Source organism: Apus apus, chromosome 26, assembly GCF_020740795.1.
Source record: "Apus apus isolate bApuApu2 chromosome 26, bApuApu2.pri.cur, whole genome shotgun sequence".
Classification (NCBI taxonomy): domain Eukaryota; kingdom Metazoa; phylum Chordata; class Aves; order Apodiformes; family Apodidae; genus Apus; species Apus apus.
In genome coordinates, this window is record NC_067307.1 from 5,280,674 (window position 1) to 5,302,530 (window position 21,857).

At 63.2% G+C, this 21,857-nt stretch overlaps 2 protein-coding genes across 2 annotated transcripts; one reads left to right on the plus strand and one right to left on the minus strand.

The window, feature by feature from the left end:
- Positions 1-1,171: 1,171 nt before the first annotated feature.
- On the minus strand, positions 1,172-8,388 carry GCK (glucokinase). The gene is made up of 10 exons (XM_051640671.1): positions 8,326-8,388; positions 5,572-5,734; positions 5,291-5,445; positions 4,898-5,017; positions 4,719-4,814; positions 4,406-4,505; positions 3,704-3,887; positions 2,949-3,104; positions 2,471-2,704; positions 1,172-1,439 (listed from the first exon to the last, which is right to left on the minus strand). Exons 1-10 carry the CDS (start codon positions 8,368-8,370, stop codon positions 1,295-1,297), a joined length of 1,398 nt encoding a protein of 465 aa, XP_051496631.1. The 5' UTR covers positions 8,371-8,388; the 3' UTR covers positions 1,172-1,294.
- A 3,180-nt stretch (positions 8,389-11,568) lies between these two features.
- On the plus strand, positions 11,569-20,439 carry YKT6 (YKT6 v-SNARE homolog). The gene is made up of 8 exons (XM_051640738.1): positions 11,569-11,654; positions 12,207-12,322; positions 17,556-17,638; positions 18,586-18,686; positions 19,177-19,281; positions 19,402-19,467; positions 19,592-19,693; positions 20,086-20,439. The coding sequence occupies exons 2-8, from the start codon at positions 12,219-12,221 to the stop codon at positions 20,119-20,121; spliced, it is 597 nt and encodes a 198-aa protein (XP_051496698.1). The 5' UTR covers positions 11,569-11,654; positions 12,207-12,218; the 3' UTR covers positions 20,122-20,439.
- The last annotated feature ends 1,418 nt before the right edge of the window (positions 20,440-21,857 follow it).

Here is a 21,857-nt window from a genome sequence, read left to right on the forward strand (position 1 = left end):
GGTTCTGGGGGGCACCACTGGGGTGGTCCTGACCCTCAGGGTGATCCTGACCCCAGGGCTACCTCTGACCCACGCCCCTCCCCCACACTGTCCCCAGACCCCCAGGGTGTCCCCAGCACTGGGGGAGACCCCAACACCCTGAGATGTCCCCAGATCCTGGGGTGCCCCCATGTGCCAGGGTTGCCCCAGACTCCCCTGGGTGGCCCAGACCCATGTGGTGGCCCTAGATGCCCAAGGGTGTCTCTGGACCCCCAAGATGGGGAATGGGGGTTCCCCTCACACCTATGGTGGCCCCAGAGCCCCAGGGCTGACACCAACAGCCTGGAGGGAGCCCCAGACCCTGTGATGCCCCCAGATCCCCAAAGGGACTCCAGCACCTCAGAGTACCCTCAGACGCCAACAGCTTGGGGTCCCCCAGGAGGACACCAACACCCTGAGGTGCCCCCAACTCGCAGGGGGATCCCAACACTCTCTGGGGATGCCCCAGGCCTCAGAGGCACCCTCACACCCCAACCCAGAGCCTCTGGGGGACCCCAACACCTTGGGCTGCATCCACACCCCCCAGGGGACCCAACACCCCCCAAGGGTGCCCCACACCCAGCTCCTGGGGGTGTCCCCACCCACACTCACCACCCCCATCACAACCATGGGCCAGGGGGTCCCCCAGGGCACCCAGGTTTTTAACTCCCCCTTATCACCCTCAGCTCAGTGGGGTGTGGGGTGTGGGGGAGTGACCAGGCCAAACCTGGGTGTCACCAGAGGGGGGGTGTGACATTTTTTGGCTGCTTGGGAAGGGGGCTGAGCTGTGACGCCCACTGGAAGAGCCCCGGGGGGGGGGTCACCCCTGTGCCCCCCTCTTTAGGGTGGCCTGGAACCAGCTGGTTTTTGGGGTGCTGCTGCTGGAATGAGGAGGCAGCTCTTGGTGGGGGTCTGTGCCCCCTTCCTCTGCCCCCATCCTGTCCCTGTTGCGTTGACAAGATGGGGGGATCCCCCAAAACCCACAGCCCACCACCCCAATGACCCCCAAACAGCCCCCCCAAACCACCCCCTGATCTCTCAGGGGGACACAGGCTGGGTAAAGACCCTCAGCTGCCCCCCCCAGACATGGGGGGTCACGGAGGAGCTGTGTCTGGCGCAGCCCCGCAGGAGGTGTCCCCACAAACCCCGTTTATTGGGGGGTCAAGGAACCGGCTCCACCGGTGGCAAATCCCGCGTCCCTGGTTGAGCTCCGAGCGGGATCCTCAGCCTCCTGCCCCCTCCATCTTCCTCCTCCTCCTCCTCCCGGAGTCCGGGCTCACTGGCCCATCATGCAGGCCATCTTGCAGGCCACGGCCGAGATGAGGGCGGCCCCGCGCCCGCTGCCTTCCTCGGACTGAATGAAGGTGATGTCGCAGCCGGGCGTGAGCTGCCGCACCGTGGCGTGGAAACGGTCCTTGAAGCTGCAGGAGAAACGGGGGAGGGGAAAAACATGGGGGTCACTGGTTGGGGAAGAGGGGAACAGTGGATGGGTTGGAAAAGGTGTGGAAGAGCTGGGGATCATCTGAGCCCAGAGTGGGTGAAGTTGGAGGGACCTCAAAGCCCATCCAGTCCCACCCCCTGCATGGGCAGGGACACCTCCCACCAGCCCAGGCTGCTCCAAGCCCCATCCAACCTGCCCTTCAACACTGCCAGGGATGGGGCAGCCACAGCTTCCCTGGGCAACCTGGGCCAGGGTCTCACCGCCCTCACAGGAAAAAAATTATTCCAACCTCCATCTAGAATGATCTCCTCAACCTCATCCAAAGATCACCAAGTCCACCCGCTCACCCAGCCCTGCCCAGTCCCCACCAGCCCATGTCCCTCAGCACCATCTCCAAGGCTTGGAAACCCCTCCAGGGATGGGGACTGCCCCCCTGCCCTGGGCAGCCTAGGCCAGGCCCTGACAACCCTTTCCATGGAGAAACTGTTCCCAAGATCCAACCTGAACCTCCCCTGGGCAACCTGAGGCTGTTTCCTCTGTCCCATCCCTTGTTCCTGGGGAGCAGAGCCCGATCCCCCCCTGGCTCCAACCTCCTCTCAGGCAGTTGCAGAGCAGAAGGTCTCCCCTCAGCCTCCTCCTCTCCAGGCTGGACACCCCCAGCTCCCTCAGCTGCTCCTCACAAGTTCTCCAGAGCCTTCTTGTTCTCCAGCCATTTCTCCAGCTCTGTTGCCCTTCTCTGGACACCCTCCAGCCCCTCTATGTCCCCTTTCTGCCCCAAAACTGACCCCAGGATTCCAGGTGCCCCCTCACCAGTGCCCAGCACAGGGGGACAATCCTGCCCTGCTCCTGCTGGCCACACTGCTGCTGACACCAGCCAGGGTGCTGGTGGCCTTCCTGGCCACCTGGGCACACACTGGCTCATGTTCAGCTGCTGTGACCAGCACCCCCAGGTCCTTCTCTTCCCCAAGCTCAAAGTGTGGCCGGCGGTGGAAGAGCCCCAGGAATCCTCACCTGGGATGGAGCTTGTAGACTGATCCATCGACCCCCACCGTGATCTTGAGGGTCTCCTGGCTCCTGCTCTCCCTCATGCGGTTGATGACCCCGGCCAGCCCAGCCGAGCACATCTGGGCAGCACGGGTGGAGACGCTCTCGCAGACCATGCGCACGATGTCACAGTCTGTCCCCGAGGGCAGCAGCTCAAAGCCCGTCAGGATGTTGTAGATCTGCTTGCGGTCACCAGAGTCACTGGGATGGGGAAAGAGGGGAGTCAGACGGCGGGGGCATACGGGGATCCCTGGTGGGGCTGGGGGGAATGACAGGATGGGGGGCCCCGATATGGGGCAGGTGTAGGGGCCTGGGGGGGCGTGACAGGATGGGGGACCCCGATATGGAACACTCGGAGTAGGTTGATGTGGGGGGCTTGGACAGACCCCTCGTGCTCCTGCCCCCTTTGGAGTGCTGGCCCGGTCGAGGGGTGCGTCCCCCCCACCTCTCGATCTGTGACACGAAGCGGGTCTCGAAGCTCCCGCGGGTCTTGAGCTTCTCGGAAGCGGCGCCGTTGAACAGCAGGTCCTCGTCCACCAGCCGCAGCAGCACCAGCCGCACGATCTCCCCCATGTATTTCCCCCCAATGATCTTCTCGTAGCTGGGGGGACACACACACACAGAGGTTGGGGGGGCATCAGAAGCAGGATTTTTGGGGGTCACATCCCATGGCACCCCCACTTTCTTGCTCCCCCACCCTTGCTGGGTGCAGCCCTGGGCACAGGGGTGAGGGACTGTCTCCCCACTGGTGGCCTTCCAATGCCTGAAGGGGCTCCAGGAAAGCTGGGGAGGGACTGGGGACAAGGGCAGGGAGGGATGTGATGAGGGGGAAGGGTTTCCAGCTGCAAGAGGGGAGATGGGAGGTGAGATCTGAGGGAGAAATTCTGGGCTGTGAGGATTTGTGAGACCCTGGCCCAGGCTGCCCAGGGAAGCTGTGGCTGCCCCATCCCTGGCAGTGTTGAAGGGCAGGTTGGATGGGGCTTGGAGCAGCCTGGGCTGGTGGGAGGTGTCCCTGCCCATGCAGGGGGTTGGATCTAGATGATCTTGAAGGTCCCTTCCACTCCCAACCCAACCCATTCCATGATGATGATGATGAGCTGCCCTGGCCTCAGCTGAGTGGTTGGAAGGAGCAGGGTGGGATGAAGGGAAGAGGGGACAGCAGGGGACACCCAGAGGGACCGGCTCTGCCCTATTCCTTACAGTTGCTGACCGGGGTTAAGTGAGGTCTCGTCCACCACGCGGTCGTACTCCAGCAGGAACTCGTCCAGCTCCCCTGAGGCGCCAAACGCCCCCCACTCCGTGTTCACACACATCCGACCCTCGTCCCCCTCCACCAGCTCCACGTTCTGCATCTCCTCCATGTAGCAGGCGTTGCAGCCCGTCCCTGCCGGGGAACCGGGAGTGGCACCACAGGACCAGGGGTGGGGCCATGGGGACCAGAGGTGTGACCACAGGGACCAGGGCTGGGAGCATGTGGATGGGGACACTCAGCCCTGTTGTGATCCTTAGGTCCCTGGTGGCAGCCCGGTCTGATTGTCCCCAGTGGGTGTTGGGGATGGCCACTGTGGGGTTTCAGGGGCTCCAGAGGAGTTGACAAACATCCCAGCCAAGCAACAGCAGAGCTGGGGTGGGGAGCCCAGGTGGCCATGGTGTGTGGGGCTGGGGGGCGATGGAGCCTGTGGGGTCCAACCCCTCCCCCAGCACTCCTGGAGGCCTCTTCTAGTGGCTGTCCACAGATGGGGAGATGGCCTCTGCTACTGCCACACTGCTGTCCTTTCTGTGTACCCCCTGTCCTTGCTGTATCCCCCAAAGGACCAGCCCCACTGGCAGCAGGGCCAGGGAGTGGTGGGCAGGGTCCCCCCCTCTCCAGCTGCATGTCCCTGTGGGAAGGGGACATCTTACCCACAATCATCCCAACCTCGCACCGGTGATCTTCATAGTAGCAGGAGATCATTGTGGCCACCGTGTCGTTCACCATCGCCACCACGTCCATCTCAAAGTCCTGGGGAGGGCACAGGGACCATGGGGGTCATGCCAGGGGTCCAGGCTGTTCCACAGCAGGACAGTTTGGGGGGGGTATCCCCAAGGGTGAGGACACACACACACAGGTCACACACACACACGTGGAATGACCCTTCTGAAGGATGGGGGGGCTGAGGTGGCCTTGTCTCCTGGGGTGTCCCCCCACACTGCAGCACTGGTGCCACCATCTCACCCCTCGCCGTTTGATGGCGTCCCTCAGGAGTCCCACCACATTGTTCCCTTCTGCTCCTGAGGCCTTGAATCCCTTGGTCCAGTTGAGGAGGATGCCCTGGAGCCATGAGAAGACCCAAACGTGGCTGTGGGTGTAGGGGGTTCTGGGGTCACCCCAGTGCCACCCAGTCACCCCCTCACCTTGTCAATATCCTCGTGCCGCACAGGGAAGGAGAAGGTGAAGCCCAGGGGCAGCTTTTTGTGCTTCATCTGGTGCTTGTCCAGGAAATCAGAGATACACTCGGAGATATAGTCAAAAAGCTGGAAGAGAGAAAGTGGAGCCATCCTCCCTTGGCCACTGTCCCCACCAGGGGTCCCCCAAACTCTGTCACCCCCAGCCTTTGCCAGCTGAAGAGACAAGAGGCGTCCCCCCACCATGTCTACTGTTCCCACCACGGGTCCCCCAAACCCTCCCCCCCCCATCTGCCAGCCACAGGGTGGAGGGGTGTCCCCCTCAATGTCCCCCCGATGTCCCCTGCCTGGTGCCCTGGACCATGCAGGAGGGGACAGGATGTCCCCACGGGCCCCGCTCACCATCTCGGCCGTGCCTGTCATGGCATCCTCAGGGATGGAGTACATCTGGTGCTTGGTCTTCACCTTCCACTGCCCCTCCTCCCCCTCGCCCACTTTCACCAGCATCACTCGGAAGTTGGTGCCCCCCAGGTCCAGCGACAGGAAATCTCCCACTTCTGCAAAGCCCGGGGGGAGGGGACACAAGGTGACCAGCTCAGGGGAGGGGTCTCAACCTCCCACCCCAAGCTCCAGGGAAGAGGTGACATGGCCAAGGACCGGGAACGTCACCACCAGCCCCGTACCGGAGCCCTCGGGTGTGGAGCGGACGTAGGTGGGCAGCATCTTGACAGAAGCTTCCTCGTGGGTCTCCAGCTTCAGCCCCCGGTCCATCTCCTTCTGCATGCGGTACATCACCTTCTTGAGGTCCTCTTCCTTCAGCCGGAATTCCGACAGGATCTGCTCCACCTGCAGTGGGAGGGATGGCATCAGCCAAGGACAATGACACAGCATCCAGATGGCCTGAGTCACACTCAAGAATCCACATTTTCCTTCCTGGCTTTGCCCGTAGGCACCCAGGCACCCTAAGCCATCTTGTCCCACTTCTCCACTATCCCAGTGGTGAATCCCTGAAGCCCTGGAAGCCCACATCCCATCCTGGCCCAGGTGTCCCTGCACCAGCACCTTCAACCACTTCATTTCCCACCTGTGGCTTTGAGGCTGGCATGACTCCAGCAAGACTGGGCCCAGCAGCCTGGGACCCCCTATTCCACTGAATCCTGGGTTTTTTCCCAGCAAGGAGCTCCCAGTGACTTCATCAGGAGCTTGGACATGGGACATGGGACCACGTGCAAGGAGGACCCTCCCACAGCAGCGTCCCTCTCCCTGTATCCCCTGGAACCATGGGTGCCATTTTCCACCAGCACTACTGGCTCGAATGGGGGCCAGGATAGAATAGAATCATGGGATGGTTTGGGTTGGAAGGGACCTTCAAGATCATCTAGTCCCACCCCCTGCATGAGCAGGGACACCTCCCACCAGCCCAGGCTGCTCCAAGCCCCATCCAACCTGCCCTTCAACACTGCCAGGGATGGGGCAGCCACAGCTTCCCTGGGCAACCTGGGCCAGGCTCTCACCACCCTCACAGCCAACAATTCCCTCCTCATCTCCAACCTCCATCTCCCTCTCCCAGTTTTCATCCATCCCCCTCATCCCATCCCTCCCTGCCCTTGTCCCAAGCCCCTCCCCAGCTTTCCTGGAGCCCCTTCAGGCACTGGAAGCTGCTCTAAGGTCTCCCTGGAGCCTTCTATTCTCCAGGCTGAACACCCCAACCCTCCCAGCCTGGCTCCACAGCAGAGCTGCTCCAGCCCTCCCATCATTTCCGTGACTCCTCTGGACCCTCTCTAGGAGCTCCATGTTCTTCCCGTGTTGATATCCCAAAGCACATCAGGAATGCTGCCCTGGGAAGCTCCCGGCAGCAACAGCCTCTCTCTACCTTTCCCGTAGCAACCCCGGCTGCTGGCCTGGCCGCCATTAGGCCCGGTGAGTCCTGCGGGAGGCAGCTCTGGCGGCAGCTGGACCGGCGGCATTGAGGGCCTCATTAGTGCCCGGTGCCTCCTCCCGTGCTCCCACCGGCGCTTCCCCCGCGGCTGCTGCTGCGGGCACCGTGTTGCGGGGCCGGGGGGGTTGAGAGGTCTGGGAAGGGCTCTGGGATGTGGTTGGGATGACGGTGGCACGGGCAGAGCTCCCACCAAACTTGTGCTGCTCACCCTGACTCCCATGGGGCACCTTCCAAGCCCCCGAGTTGGGGGTCACCCCACAACACTCCTTGTGCCGCAGAGCTGGGGAGCTCAGGCAGCACCGGGGAGTCCTGGCACCCCAAGGTCCCTCCTGGCGCTGGCCCGGGGGCTCTGTTAACCCCAGACCCTCCGAGGTGCCATCACACAAGACGAGGTGTTACCATGCCAGGGGATGTCACCAGCCCCCCCCCGAACAGTGCCAGGCAGCTGCACAACCAGGTTTGCTGTCCCAGGTGCGCAGCCGGGAAAGTCCTGCCAGGAAAAGCCAGGAGCCAGATCCAACCATCTGACCTGATGGGAGGATCCAGCACCCAGACCCCCCTCCCCACAGCAGTGCCACCTGTCCCAGGGTCCCAGGCCTGGGCCAGCTCTGAGGTGACACTCCAGGATTTATAGTTTTAGCGCTCCAACAATTTTCCATCTCAGGCACCACATGCCCAACTCGTCTCTCTTCTCATGGCTGAAATGGAGGGCTTGCTCTTCCTGGTGGGATGTGGATCTTCCTCAGCAGGCTCTGGCTCTTCTTCAGCAGGATTTGGCTCTTCCTGGTGGGATTTGGCTCTTCCCCAGCGGATCTGGTTCTTTCCATGTGTCCAAAGCTGGCTCTTGGCTTCCCAAAGTAACTGTTCATCCTCATCCCACCAGGAGGATGAGGCTGGGATCATGTGGTCAAGGGCTGTGGTGGCCAGTGGTGCCCAACTCTGCCCCCAGGCGTGCCACATGTCATGTCCCCTCAGTGTCCCCTGGCTGTCCCAGCCTGCAGCAGGGGGGTATCTCCCTGTCCTCACCCACATTCCCATGAGCTTCATCCACCCAGAAGAGGTGACAGGAGCAGCCGCCCCCAGCTGAAAGTTGGGTGCTGTCCCCTGGGGTGCCTCGGTGACAACCAGGAGGAGGTGACCCCATATCATCTGGGGGACAGCAGCCACCACGATGCCAGGGGCGATGCCAGGGATACCCCAGCCAGGCAGTGTGGACACACAGATGTTCCTGAGTCCTCAGTGGTGATGCGGGGCAGGGACACGGGGATGGGGACATGAGGACAGGGATGGAGCGAAACCTCACCCACTGAACAGCAGAGCCCTTCACAGCACCGAGTCCCTCCCCCAGGAGTGACCTCAGGGACCTGCTGGGCACATTGGGGCTGCCCCCCAACCATGCAGCTGTGTCCCCAGTGCCGCTGTCGTCCCCTCCCAGCCACCCCCACCCCCAACAGGGACCACCCCAGGCAGTACGTGCCCCCCACGCCGGTGGCCTCACCTTCTCCTTCCTGCCACTCTCCATCCTGGCTCGGTGATCCAGCATGGGGGCAGCACTGGGGGCGGGCCGAGCCAGCCCCCCCACGGCTGCTGGGCCCCCGGTGGGACCCCCCGGCCCCCCGCTGCGGTGCTGCCTGGCCCGGAGTGTCAGCCCCGCTCCCCGTCCTGGCGCTGGGCTGCTCCGTCCTGCGCGCCCCGGGGCTTTGCTCCACCTTCGCCTCTTCTAGCTCATCCGATGCCCGCTGAGGGGGGGTCCCGGCTGCGTCCACCCCCTCCTCACGCGGAGGGGTCCAGCACCCTAGGGACCTTGGTCATCTCGCCCCACATCCTCGACGTCAAGGTTGGGGGGGGACGCGGGTGACGCTGTTGTCCCCGGTAAGTGGGGTGCGTTTTGGGGTGTGGTGGGGGGTCCCCAGCCTGGTGGGTCCCTGCGGCCAGCGGGGAAGTCCCAGGGTGACAGCGAGGGGTTGGCCGGGGGCCGCTGGCCCCGTCACACGAAGCCACCCCGCCCTGGGCCGCCCGTGTCCCCGCTGCAGTTGTCATATCAACGGCTCGATGGCCTCGCGGCCGTGGCCAAGCACTCCACCAGGCTTAGCAACGACACCTGCTCCCATGGTGACCGAGGGGCCGGTAGCTCGGTGACAAAGGTGACAAGGCCACCCCCTTAGGGCCAGGGGGCACTGGGGAGCACAACGTGCCCCCAGGCTGCGGAACTCTCTGGCTGTGGATGCTGGAGAACTGCTGGTTTTGGGGGGGCAGGGACACGGTGACCCCCAGTTGTTGGCCACGGGTGGGGGAGTCACCATTATGGGGATCCTGATAAGCCCCTGGTGTCCAAGGGGACACCAAAGGGGTGGCAACATCCTGAAGGAACGAGGGGGTCTGGGGAAGGCAGAGGGTTGTGCGGTGGCACCGCAGGGGCTGGGGGAGGTCCGGGCCACCCCACAGCACCTTGTTCCCACCCTGAAGGGGCACCTGGGGGGCACCCACAGCCACGGGTGGCCCCCAGGGTCTCACCAAGAGACCCCCGACTCCCAGAGGGGTCTGCGGGTCTCGGGGGGGGCACCCCCAGCGTGGGCCCCACCACGGGGAGGAGGGGACAGCCCAGTCCTCGACCCACACAGAGGCCCCGCCCAGGGCATAACAGCCCGGCAGGGGAGCCCTGCCCTGCCCTGCCCTGCCCTGCCCGCCTGGCCCTGCCCGCCCTGCCCTGCCCTGCCCTGCCCGCCCTACCCTACCCTGCCCGCCCTGCCCTGCCCGCCCTGCCCTGCCCTGCCCTGCCCGCCTGGCCCTGCCCGCCTGGCCCTGCCCGCCCTGCCCTGCCCTGCCCCGCCCCGCCCTGCCCTGCCCTGCCCTGCCCTGCCCTGCCCTGCCCTGCCCGCCTGGCCCTGCCCGCCCTGCCCTGCCCTGCCCTGCCCTGCCTGCCCTGCCCTACCCTGCCCTGCCCTGCCTGCCCTGCCTGCCCTGCCCTGCCCTGCCCCGCCCTGCCTGCCCTGCCCTGCCCTGCCTGCCCTGCCCTGCCCCCCCTGCCCTGCCTGCCCTGCCCTGCCCTGCCCTGCCCCGCCCTGCCCGCCCTGCCCTGCCCTACCCTGCCCTGCCCTACCCTGCCCGCCCTGCCCTGCCCTGCCCGCCCTGCCTGCCCTGCCCTACCCTGCCCGCCCTACCCTGCCCGCCCTGCCCTGCCCGCCCTGCCCTGCTCTGCCCTGCCCGCCCTGCCCTGCCCTGCCCGCCCTGCCTGCCCTGCCCTGCCCTGCCCTGCCCGCCCTGCTCTGCCCTGCCCGCCCTGCCTGCCCTGCCCTGCCCTGCCCTGCCCCGCCCCGCCCCGCCCTGCCCTGCCCTGCCCTGCCCGCCCTGCCTGCCGTGCCCTGCCCTGCCTGCCCTGCCTGCCCTGCCCTGCCCGCCCTGCCCTGCCCCGCCCTGCCTGCCCTGCCCTGCCCTGCCTGCCCTGCCCTGCCCCCCCTGCCCTGCCTGCCCTGCCCTGCCCTGCCCTGCCCCGCCCTGCCCGCCCTGCCCTGCCCTGCCCTGCCCTGCCCTACCCTGCCCGCCCTGCCCTGCCCTGCCCGCCCTGCCTGCCCTGCCCTACCCTGCCCGCCCTACCCTGCCCGCCCTGCCCTGCTCTGCCCTGCCCGCCCTGCCCTGCCCTGCCCGCCCTGCCTGCCCTGCCCTGCCCTGCCCGCCCTGCCCTGCTCTGCCCTGCCCGCCCTGCCCTGCCCTGCCCTGCCCTGCCCTGCCCCGCCCCGCCCCGCCCTGCCCTGCCCTGCCCGCCCTGCCCTGCCCGCCCTGCCCCGCCCTGCCCCGCCCCGCCCTGCCCTGCCCTGCCCTGCCTGCCCTGCCCAGCCCTGCCCTGCCCCGCCCTGCCCCGCCCTGCCCCGCCCTGCCCCGCCCCGCCCTGCCCTGCCCCCCCTGCCCCGCCCCGCCCTGCCCTGCCTGCCCTGCCCTGCCCCCCCTGCCCCGCCCCGCCCTGCCCTGCCCTGCCCTGCCCCCCCTGCCCTGCCTGCCCTGCCCCGCCCCGCCCTGCCCTGCCCTGCCCTGCCCTGCCCTGCCTGCCCTGCCCTGCCCTACCCTGCCTGCCCTGCCCTGCCCTGCCCTGCCCTGCCCCGCCCCGCCCCGCCCCGCCCTGCCTGCCCTGCCCTGCCCTGCCCTGCCCTGCCTGCCCTGCCCTGCCCTGCCCCGCCCCGCCCCGCCCCGCCCCGCCCCGCCCTGCCCTGCCCTGCCCTGCCTGCCCTGCCCTGCCCTGCCCTGCCCCGCCCCGCCCTGCCCTGCCCTGCCCTGCCTGCCCTGCCCTGCCCTGCCCTGCCCTGCCCCGCCCTGCCCTGCCCTGCCTGCCCTGCCCCGCCCTGCCCTGCCCTGCCCTACCCTGCCCTGCCCTGCCCGCCCTGCCCGCCCTGCCCTGCCCTGCCCCGCCCTGCCCTGCCCTGCCCTGCCCTGCCCTGCCCTGCCCGACCCCGCCCCCCCCAGGGCCCCGCCCCCCGCCTCGCGCCGCCCCACGCGGGGGGTCCCACCCGCGCCCGGCCACGCGCCCGCGGCGCAAAGGACGCCGGGACGGAGCATCCCCGCCCCCCCCCGGAGGACCCGCCAACAAGCCCCGCCCCAATGACTCCGAGTGATGCTGATTGGTCGCTGAGCGGACGTGGGCGAGGCCGGGGGGAGAGGCGGGCGCTGATTGGTTGCTCGGCCAAGGGGGGCGGGGCGAGGCCGACGCGTGCGCAGAGCGGGGCAGGCCCCGTGGCAGTTGCTTCGCGGCCGGTGTCACTTCCGCTCGGTCCGGGTCTACTTCCGGGTGTAGTCGGCGCCGCCGCCTCCTCCCAGCCGGGACCGCCGGGGCCGCCGGTACCGCGGGGACAGCGGGGACAGCGGGGCGAGGGGCGAGGGGCGAGGGGCGAGGGGCCTCGCTGGGTGGGGACAGGGCGGGACTGGGACGGCGGGGGGACTGGTTTTACCAGGGCGGGGCTGGTTCTGCGGGGCGGCGGGTGAGGGGGGCTCTGCGGGCGGGAACTGGTCACACCGGGCTGGGTTAGGCGGGTCATACCGGGGCAGGGCTGGGTTAGCTGGATTGTACTCGGGGGCTGGTTATGCTGGGAGGGGGGCACTGGTTTAACTCGGTTATGCTGGGGCGTGTGGGTCAGCTGCGGTGCAGTGGGTTATACTGGGTGGACTGGTTATACTGGGTTGTTCTGGGGGTGGTTGGATTGTGCTGCTTCGGGGCTGGGTTAACTGGGTTATGCTGAGGTGGCTTAACTGGGTTATACTCCCATCAGGGGAGCGCAGGGATCTGGGGTGAAGGGCCAGAGGAAGGGTTGGGGCGAGGTGGGGGGGCACCCCCCGTCCTGAGGGGGGATCCCACTGCCCGGCCCCCCCTCACCCTCTGCCCCCCCGCCCCAGGGCAGCCCCACCATGAGGCTCTTCAGCCTCAGTGTCCTCTACAAGGGGGACCCCAAAGTCCATCTGCTCAAGGCTGCCTATGATGTCTCCACTTTCAGCTTCTTCCAGAGGTCCAGGTGGGGCTGGGGGGCATCTTGGGGGGGGGATTCGAGGGGTGGATCACCCGGGGGGGATCTCTGTGGGGCAGGGGCAGGACCCCAGGACTTGGGCCCACAATCTTCTGGGTGGTTTTTGATCCTTGGTCGGCTCCAGGGTCCCTGGGGCTGTGGCTGCTCCAAAGGGATGAACCCACTGGAGCCACTTCTGGGGGGAGGTGTGGGGGGCAGGACCCCAGGTAGGTCTTCCTGTGCCACACCCCTCAGGAAATAAGGAAATATGTTTCCCCCCCCTGGAGCCTGCAGGTTGGGGCTGACCCAGTGAATCACCTGGGTGCTGGAATTGGGGCACAGGGAAACACCCCAAGTGCTGGGATGGGCCCTTCTGAGCCTCAGCAGCTCCAGGGACAGGGGAGGCTCCTCCTTTCAAGTAGTTGTAGAGAGCAATGAGGTCTCCCCTCAGCTTTTTCTTCTTCAAACTAAACAATCCCAGCTCCCTCAGCCTCTCCTCATATGACTTGTTCTTCAGACCTCTAATCACCCTGGTAGCTCCTCTGGACACACTCCAGCAACTCGACATCCCTCTTGTAGTGAGGGGCCCAGAACTGCACACAGGACTCGAGGTGTGGCCTCACCAGTGCACAGTACAGGGGCACGATCACCTCTTTACTCCTGCTGGCCACACTATTCCTGATGCAGGCCAGGACACTCTTGGCCTTCTTGGCCACCTGGGCACACTGCTGGCTCATGTTAAGTCGGCTGTCAAACAGCACCCCCAGGTCCTTGTCCACCGTGGAGCTTTCCAACCACTCATCCCCAAGCCTGTGGCTTTGCATGGGGTTGTTGTGACCAAAGTGCAGGACCCGGCACTTGGCCTTGTTGAACCTCATCCCATTGGCCTCAGCCCATCCATCCAGCCTGTCCAGGTCCCCCTGCAGAGCCTTCCCACCCTCAAGCAAAACAATACGTCCCCCCAGCTTTGAGTCATCTGCAAACTTCCTTAGGAAGCACCTCATTCCCTCTTCTAGGTCATTAATATTGAACAAGACTGGCCCCAACACTGAGTCCTGGGAGACACCACTGGTGACTGGCCACCAGCTGGATCCAACCCCATTCACCATGACTCTCTGGGCCAGCCAGCCAGTTTTGTACCCAGCAGAGAGTGCACTTGTCTATGCCCTGAGCCACCAGCTTCTGCAGGAGATGCTGTGAGAGACAGTACCGAAGGCTTTACCAAAGCCTGGATAGAAAACGTCCACAGCTCTTCCCTCATCCACCAGGGGGGTCACCTGATCGTAGAAGGAGATCAGGTTGGTCAAGCAGGCTGGCTGGGCCTGATCCCACGGCTGTCCTGCACTTGCCATGTGAGTGCACTCAGGATGAGCCTCTCCTTGATTTTCCCTGGTGCTGAGGTCAGGCTGACAGGCCTAGAGTTCCCAGGATCCTTCTTTGGGCCCTTCTGTGGATGGGATCACATTAACCAGCCTCCAGTCATCAGGGACCTCCCCTGTTCTCCAGGCCTGTTGGTAGGTGATGGAGGCTTGGCGAGCTCCTCTGCCAGCTCTCTCAGGACCATTGGGTGAATCCCATCTGGTGCCATAGACTTTTGAGTGTCCAGGTGCTGCAGCAGGTTTGGTCCCTTCAATCCCATTTTTTGAGGCCTTTGGGCTGATTTTAACCTTCTTCCCAACCTGCAGAGCTCCACTTGGGTTATTCCAACAGTTTGGGGAGGGAATTTAGGCTGGATCCAGGTGTCCCACTCAGAGGTGATGGAGCTCGACAGTTGCTCCTAAACAGCTGGAAAAGGAGGCAAAAAGGAGCCTGTTGTGGAGCAGCTTGTGTCCTTCTCCAGGTGCTAAAAGCTTTAGGAATTACGCACTGAGGGGACTCGAGCTGGGGCCTGTGGTGTCCCCAGTGGTCAATACTTGTTCTGGTCTTGTTCAACGTTTTCATCAACGACCTGGATGAAGGGACAGGGTGTGACCTCAGCTGGTGGCACCAAACTGGGCGGGGTGGTGACGCTGCAGAGGGCTGTGCTGCCATCCAGAGACCTGGACAGGCTGGAGAGCTGGGCAGAGGAACCTCGTGAGGTTCAACAAGTGCAAGTGGAGGGTCCTGCACCCGGGGAGGAAGGAACGAGGCACCAATAGAGGTGAGGGGTGGACCTGCTGGAGAGCAGATCTGGGGACAAGGATCTGGGAGTCCTGGTAGACAGTAAATGATGCATGAGCCAGGAATGTGCCCTTGTGGCCAAGAAGACCAATGGAATCCTGGGGTGCATGAGGAAGAGTGTGGCCAGGAGGTCAAGAGAGGTCATCCTGCCCTTCTGCTCTGTTCTGGTGAGGCCCCATCTGGAGAACTGGGACCAGTTCTGGGCTGCCCAGTTCAAGAGAGACAGGGAACTGCTGGAGAGAGTCCAGGGGAGGGCAACAAAATGGTTGGGGGATTGGAGCATCTCCTTTGATGACGAAAGGTTGAGAGAGCTGGGACTGTTCATCCTGGAGAGGAGAAGGCTGAGGGGAGACCTTCTCAATGCCTGGAAGTATCTCAGGGTGGGTGCAGGAGGATGGAGCCAGACTCTGCTCAGCAGTGCCCAGGGACAGGACGAGGGGCAACATGCTCGGGGACATGATTTAAGCACTGAAGGGGTAGATTAGGTTCTGGTTGGTGGATTTAGGTGATGATCTTGATGATCTTCAAGGTCCTTTCCAACCAGGAGGATTCTGTGTGGGACATGGGAAGTTCCACTGAAAGGTGAGGAGAAACGTCTCTACAGTGGGGGTGACAGAGCCCTGGGACAGCCTGCCCAGGAGGTGTGGAGTCCCTTTCCCTGGAGATATTCCAAACCCACTTGTGGAATGTTCTCCAGGGGATCCTGCTTTAGTGGGGGGTTGGACTTCATGATCTCCAGAGGTCCCTTCCAGCAATTCTGACTCTGCTCAGGTTTTATGGAGCCTCCAGCATGTTCTGCAATTCCAATCCAGTTGGAGGAAAACATGGTTCTTTGGCCAAATCTTGGCAGAGGGACATGGGAGCTGTGCCAGGATGGGCTGGGGGGGTGTGAAGCAATCTCTTCAAAACCCAAAGGGCTTAGTCACCACAAGATCTGGGCTTTGCCAAAGCTCCACAGAATTCCCAGTGGTGCCAGTTTCCAGTGGTGCGAATTCCCAGTGGTGCGGCAGGAGGAGCTGCTTCCCTGGCAGCTGGTTGGGCCTTTGCTGAATGTCTTGTTTTGGGGACAGTGGCACCAATGGGGGGTGGAATCAGTGGTCATCAGTCCCAGGGATGTTGGGGGACTGCCTGTGCCCCAGTGCCTGGGGAGGCGGGGGGTGGCAGTGGTGCTGGGAGGGGGGATTTTGGGTGCAAATAGTGAAAGTTTGGGTTCCAGATGCTGCATGTGGGGATTTTCAGACTGTGGAGCTCCTGGAGTGTCAGGGTTGGATCTGGGGTTGAGGAGGTTGTGTCTTCCAGGAGAACCTGCCTCTGGGTAGGAATGTGGTGGGAGGGAAGAGATTCCTCCAGGAATACTGGGAAATGTTGGAATTCAGCAGAGCCCTGGAAGGTGTGTGTGGGGATAACGCTCTGGTTCTTGCTGGAGTTGGATGTCAAGGAACCTTTGGGCTGTTTTTTTCTTCTGGAAGCCTGAGAGTTTGCAGCTGGTCTGACCTTGGAGTGTCTGGGCTGGGGAATAGGCAAAATCCCTGAGGAATCAGTGAACTGCAAGAGGCAAATCCCTGCTCTGGAGCTGCCACCTTGATCCCATCAGTGCCTGAGGAGGTTTGATCACCTGAAGCTCCCGAGCGGGAGCTACTGAGGTGGGAACAAACTCCAGAATCTGAGCTGGGGCAGGTTCCCTTCCTGAGATTTTCCCACTGTAAGGGGGGAATTTTGTCAACTAAATCCGAGTGTGCCCAGAGTGGCACTGGGGCCCGGTTTGTTTTGTGCCTGCTCAGGAATTTTGGCTTCTTTGCTTTGGCTGGGGAAGAGGAGGAGGGTTCACACCAGGAGCTGGTTTGACAGAGCTCAAGTCTGGGAATGTTTTCCAGGCTCAGGGGATGTTTTCCAGGCTCTGGGAATGTTTTCAAGGCTTGGGGAATGTTTTCCAGGCTCAGAGCAAATCTGGCTTTGGGGTTTTCCTGGATGTTGCCCCGAAGTGGTGACTGGGGGTCCCACAGCCTCCTGACGACCTCCTGGGCCTTGTGGAGGATTTGGGAGAAGGCCCCAAGTCACGTCCCCACCAGCCAGACCTGGCAGGGGGGATGTGGGGGAGGGTTTCATCCCCTGCCCAAACCCCTGGGGACCTCTGGGTCTACCCGTGTCCCCCCAGTGACTGGGCATGATGTCCTTGTGTGTCCGTTTGAAGGTGGCTCCTCAAATGCAGACAAATGGGCCCCGTTTAAGAAGGAGACATGGTTCTTCATGTCAGGTCTGTTCCAAGATGGGTGCTTGGGCCTTCCCACAAATCAAGCACCCCCCAAAGGAGATTATCCATGACATATTTCTACCCCAAGCTCTAGGTAGTCACCTTCCATGTCCATCCCCCTCACAGTGCTTGGGCAGTGATTACCATGGAGTTATGATCTGGTTCCATCACTGTTTCTGCCTTCATGTGTGCTCAGGGGAAGGTTCTTCGCCTGGGCAGGGGCCTTTTTGACCCGGGGGTGTGACTTTTAGTGCTCTAATGACATGATCATGAGCTAAGTTCACCTCAAGGACACCACATCACAAGTTCTGCCTCTCCAACCACCCCAGACTGGTTCAGCCATCAGCCTTCTTGACTCTGGTTCTTTCTCACCTCCTGCATTCCTGAGGTCCCGTTATCCATACAGACCTTGAGTCTCTGCCAAGTGGGTGATTTGCACGAGACTCTCTAAGCCTCTTGATCATAGAGTCATAGGGGTTGGAAGGGGCCCCTGGAGATCATCAAATCCAACCCCCCCACTGCAGCTGGAACACCCAGGGCAGGTCACACAGGAACGTGTCCAGATGGGTCTTGAAAGTCTCCAGAGAAGGAGGCTCCACAACCTCTCTGGGCAGCCTGTCCCAGGGCTCTGCCACCCTCACAGGAAAAGAAGTTTCTCTTGTTGAGGTGGAACTTCCTGTGTTGTCACTTGGTGCTGTTTCCCCTCATCCAGTTCCCCTGGGCTCCCTGGCTCTGGTGGTGCCTCTGACTGCAGCTCTAGCTGGCATCTCTGCCCAGAGCCCAAAGCACCCCAACATTCTGCATTTCTGAGTTGTTCTCCAACCCTTGCAGTGTGCAGGAGTTCATGGCCTTCACCAGCCAACTGATCGTGGAGCGCTCTGGGCCGGGCAGCAGGGCCTCTGTCCAGGAGCAGGGTAAGGACAGGCCCCTTCCTGCACCTCCCAGGAGGGAAAACCAGCCCTAGGAAGAGCTCTTGGAGGGGGTGGAAGGGGTGGGAGGGAGGGGGCTGAGCCAGGCAGAGCCCGGGGGTCTCCCTGCCTTCCTGCCACCTTCCAGCTCTCACTGTCCTTGGGATTGGTTTGTCATGCAGGGCTGTGGCAGTTCCCAAGGGATCTTTCCCCTCTTCCCTCCAGCTCTGGGACTCTGGGCCTCAAGCTCTGATCTCATCCCCAGCCTCCCACCCCCCATGTCCCTCCCCAGGGCCCAGCAGTGGTGGCTGCAGCCTCTTCAACAACAGTCAAGGCTTGTGATAAGTTGTTAGTTATTAAAATAATGGAATCATAGAATGATAGTATCCTGGAATCAGAATCATGGAATCCTAGAATCAAGAAATGTTTTGGATTGGAAGAGACCTTGAAGATCATCTAGTCCCAACCCTCCTGCATGGGCAGGGACACCTCCCACCAGCCCAGGCTGCTCCAAGCCCCATCCAACCTGCCCTTCAACACTGCCAGGGATGGGGCAGCCACAGCTTCCCTGGGCAGCCTGGGCCAGGGTCTCACCACCTTCACAGAGAGGAGTTTCTTCCCAGTGTTCAACCCAAACCCATCCTCCTCCAGTTCAAAACCATTGCCCCTTGTCCTATCACTACACACCCTGGTAAATGACCCCAAGTGTCTTCTCCAGGGTTTGGGTTCAGCTCTTGCTGGCCAGGAATGTCACTGTCATGTCCCTTGTCCCGTGGTTGTACAGCTGTCACCTGGGCTGGGTTTGACCTTTCCTCATGACTTTCCTGAGGAAATGCTTAGGAAGAGCCAAGACATGGAGACGGGTGGAAACACTGCTGGGTGCTATGGAGAGGAGGGGGGCTCCAGGGGTCTCCCTTGATGCCACTTGTGTCCCACCCTTGTGTGTCCCACAGAGTATCTGTGCCACGTCTACGTCCGGGGTGACAGGCTGGCTGGAGTCGTGATCGCCGACACTGAGTACCCACAGCGGGTTTGCTTCACCTTGCTGGACAAGGTGAGTGCTCAGGGAGGGGGGCATGGGGGGTTCCTCTGGATCTCTGGAGGAGGAAGGTCATTCCCTCATCCCAGGAGATCCTCAGATCTGAGATCCTCCTGGAACGAGGGAATGACCTTTGTGCTCCTCTCCTGGGGCTGTCAGGGCTGAGCCAAGCTGGTCCACAGCCCCCTGGCCCTGCAGGGGCTTGGCTGTGCTGGGTGTGGGGGGGGCTCCCTGCCAGCCCCCATGGTAGCCTTGCTGTGCCCTTTTCCTGCTCTGGGGCCAGTGTGGGGACCCGGGGTGGGTGCCACCAGGCTGGGCGCTGGAGATGACTGGGGACTTGATCCTTTGCCAGGGACTTTGGTGTCTGTCTGTCCCTTCCCTCCAGTCAGTCAAAAGGGAATGAGGAGGAGAAGGAAAATACCCTTTTTTGCAGAGAAAATCCCTCTCCCAGTGGGCATGGGCAGAGCTGGGTAGTGACAGTAGGGGTGGCTCTGTCACCCTGCAGGTGCTGGATGAGTTCTCCAGGCAGGTCAGCAGGACGGAGTGGCCCGTGGGATCACCAGCCACCATCAGCTACGCCGCCTTGGACGGGTACCTCAGCAAGTACCAGGTATGGCCCCCCCAGACCCCGGATCTGGAGGTGGGAGCATGGCTGACACCCCAGGGTGTGCTGTGGGGCTGTGGTGTCCCCATGGGTGGGGATGCCCACACTGTGTTGTTTCTCTCCGAGAACCCCCGCGATGCCGATCCGATGACCCGAGTGCAGGCGGAGCTGGATGAGACCAAAATCATCCTGGTGAGGAGGCTGTGCCCGGGGGGGGGCCGTCCTAGGGTGGCTGGTGGGGACATGGTGGCACCTGGATCACCTGCTGGGGGCTGAGGGGGCAGCAGGGGGGCTCAGTGCCTATTACTTTGGGCAGCACAACACTATGGAGTCACTGCTGGAGCGGGGGGAGAAGCTGGATGACCTGGTCTCCAAGTCAGAGGTGCTGGGGGCACAGTCCAAAGCCTTCTACAAAACCGTGAGTGCTGGGGGGACTCCTCGTCCTGGGGGGGGGTGAAGAGCAGAGCAAACCCCTTGCCCTGGGCAGGGGGGATGGGAGCTGGGCTGACCAGACCTGACTGCGGGGTCCCCCAGCCCCTCGCTCAGCTAAGGGGGCTGCTGGGGGTGACAGAGTTTGGAGCTGGGGCAGTTCAGGGGGAGAAGATGGGGTGTGTGACACTGATCCTGCTGTGGTGGCTCTGCGGGGGGTGACACTGATCCCAGCTGTGGTGGTTCCTGGCTCCTGCGGAGGGGGTGGGATTTGTGCCACCAGGCTCTGGGCGGGTCTTTATCGGCCTCCCGCGGTGGGAAGGGCTCTGCCCCCTCGGAGCTTCAGCCCATCTTCCCGGCTCCTTTTCCTTCCCTTCCCAGGCTCGGAAGCAGAATTCCTGCTGTGACATTATGTGACATGGAGCTCCGGGGGCTCCTGCTCCGGACCCCCCAGGCCCTTTGCTCCCCTCTGAACCCCGAGGACAGAGCAGTCCGCCCTGGCTGGGGCCCGGTGCGGTGCCGCCGTGGCTAGAGCTGCTCCGTTTCTTTACCGGACATTTTGTCACCTCGAGGGGATGTGGGGCTGGCAGCGGGGAGCGGGGGGGCACCGGGACCCCCCACCCTTGCTTTTCCCGAAGGTGGTTTGGAGTGGGGGACACGTGCCCGTGTGCCCCCCCCGGTAACACCAGCCAGTACCTGCGTGTGCTGGCACTGCCGGCCGGGGGGGCTGGAGAGAGGAGCTTGGGGGGGGGGGGCTGGGGGAGTCTTGGTGTATTTGTGACCTGAGAGTGAGCCCGGGGGGGTGGGACAAGGCGATTTGCGGGGGGGTTCGCTGCTGGTTATCCCCTCCCCCAGCAGTGCTTCTGGAAGTTGTGTCCCTCCGACCCTGTTTCCCTTCCCCCCCCGCGGGGGGACCTAGGGTGGGGGTCACCCCTCTGCCTCTAAGGAGGTGGGAAGGGGGGGAAAGAGCCCTGGAGGGTCGGGGCACCCCCCGGGAAGCATTCATGCCCCATTGCTCTCACTGGGGATGAACCCCCCTCTCAGTTTACTGGGGGGGCAGGTGGGGAGCCCCGGTACTAGGGGAGGGGGGGCAGGGCCGAGGGGGCTGGAGGCCCTCGCTGCCTCCACCGGGGGGGTTGTTGATCGGTGTTGTCTCCACACCCCGATAAAGTTGCCTTTGGTGGTTGTAGGCCTGGCTCCGTGTCTCTTTTTACTGCTTTCCGAGGGGGTGAATGGGGCAGGGGGGGGAAGATTCACTCAGTTGGGGTTTTTGGTCACTTGGGTTTTTTTCCTCATAATTTATTTGCAGTTTTTTTCCCGAGACAAAAACGAAATCAAGAATCATCTGTTAACACTCAACAAGGCTCAGAAAGAAAAGACGAAAGGGGGCCCGGGGGGGTGGGATAACGCTGGGGATTGGGGGTGGGGTGGGGCGGGGGGGTGTGTGGGGACGATGGAAAAAGAATTAAAAGGGGGAAGAAAGAAAAAATTTGGCAACTATCCACCAGAGCATTCAAGGGGGGGGGGGACAGAAACAGCTCAGCTCAGCTCCTCGACATACAGCGATAGCGCCCGAGGGTGGCTCCCGCGCGAAGGGCATGCAGAGATCACCGGGATTAAAAAAAAACACAATAAAATTAATAATAATAATATCCCCCCGGCCTCCCTCCCCTCCCTTGCCGCCCCCAGCCAGCCAAAACCAGCCTCCCCCCTCCTCCCCCCCCCGGCAACACCCGGCGCCTCCGGATGCGGAGCTGGAGGAAACGGAGACCCCGGTGGGTGGGGGGGAGTGGATGAGGAGGCCCCGGGAAGGGGGTTTGGGGGGGGCCTGTGCGGGGGGGAACTGTCGCCCTGTGCCGGGGGGGCCCCACGGAGCAGCCTGTGCCCCCTGAGAGAGCTGTTCTCTTAGTCTAAAGTGCTTTCGATGCTGTCACAGCGCTGGCTGGGTCACCCCAATCTGCTCCCGCGACCCGCTCTGTCGGGTCCACAGCCCCCCAAGACCCGCCAGCACCCAGTGACCCCCATGCTTGGGGAGGGGGGGAAACAGGGTGCGGGGGGGCCTGGCCTGTCACCAGGGTGGGGATACAAGAGGGAGAGACTCCCGCAATGCCCCCGGGGATCAGCTCAGTTCCCCTGGGGGCAGCACCGGGCTT

What these genes read in the sequence shown, in the direction of transcription:
- YKT6 (XM_051640738.1), top strand. Translation starts at nt 12,219, where the DNA reads ATGAGGCTCTTCAGCCTCAGTGTCCTCTACAAGGGGGACCCCAAAGTC. An exon ending in GGTACCTCAGCAAGTACCAG is followed by an intron (nt 19,282 to 19,401) that starts GTATGGCCCCCC and finishes TTTCTCTCCGAG; the next exon opens with AACCCCCGCGATGCCGATCC. An exon ending in CCAAAGCCTTCTACAAAACC is followed by an intron (nt 19,694 to 20,085) that starts GTGAGTGCTGGG and finishes TTCCCTTCCCAG; the next exon opens with GCTCGGAAGCAGAATTCCTG.
- GCK (XM_051640671.1), bottom strand. Translation starts at nt 8,370, where the DNA reads ATGCTGGATCACCGAGCCAGGATGGAGAGTGGCAGGAAGGAGAAG. An exon ending in CTCCACACCCGAGGGCTCCG is followed by an intron (nt 5,446 to 5,571) that starts GTACGGGGCTGG and finishes CGGGCTTTGCAG; the next exon opens with AAGTGGGAGATTTCCTGTCG. An exon ending in TTCGTGTCACAGATCGAGAG is followed by an intron (nt 2,705 to 2,948) that starts GTGGGGGGGACG and finishes TCCCCATCCCAG; the next exon opens with TGACTCTGGTGACCGCAAGC.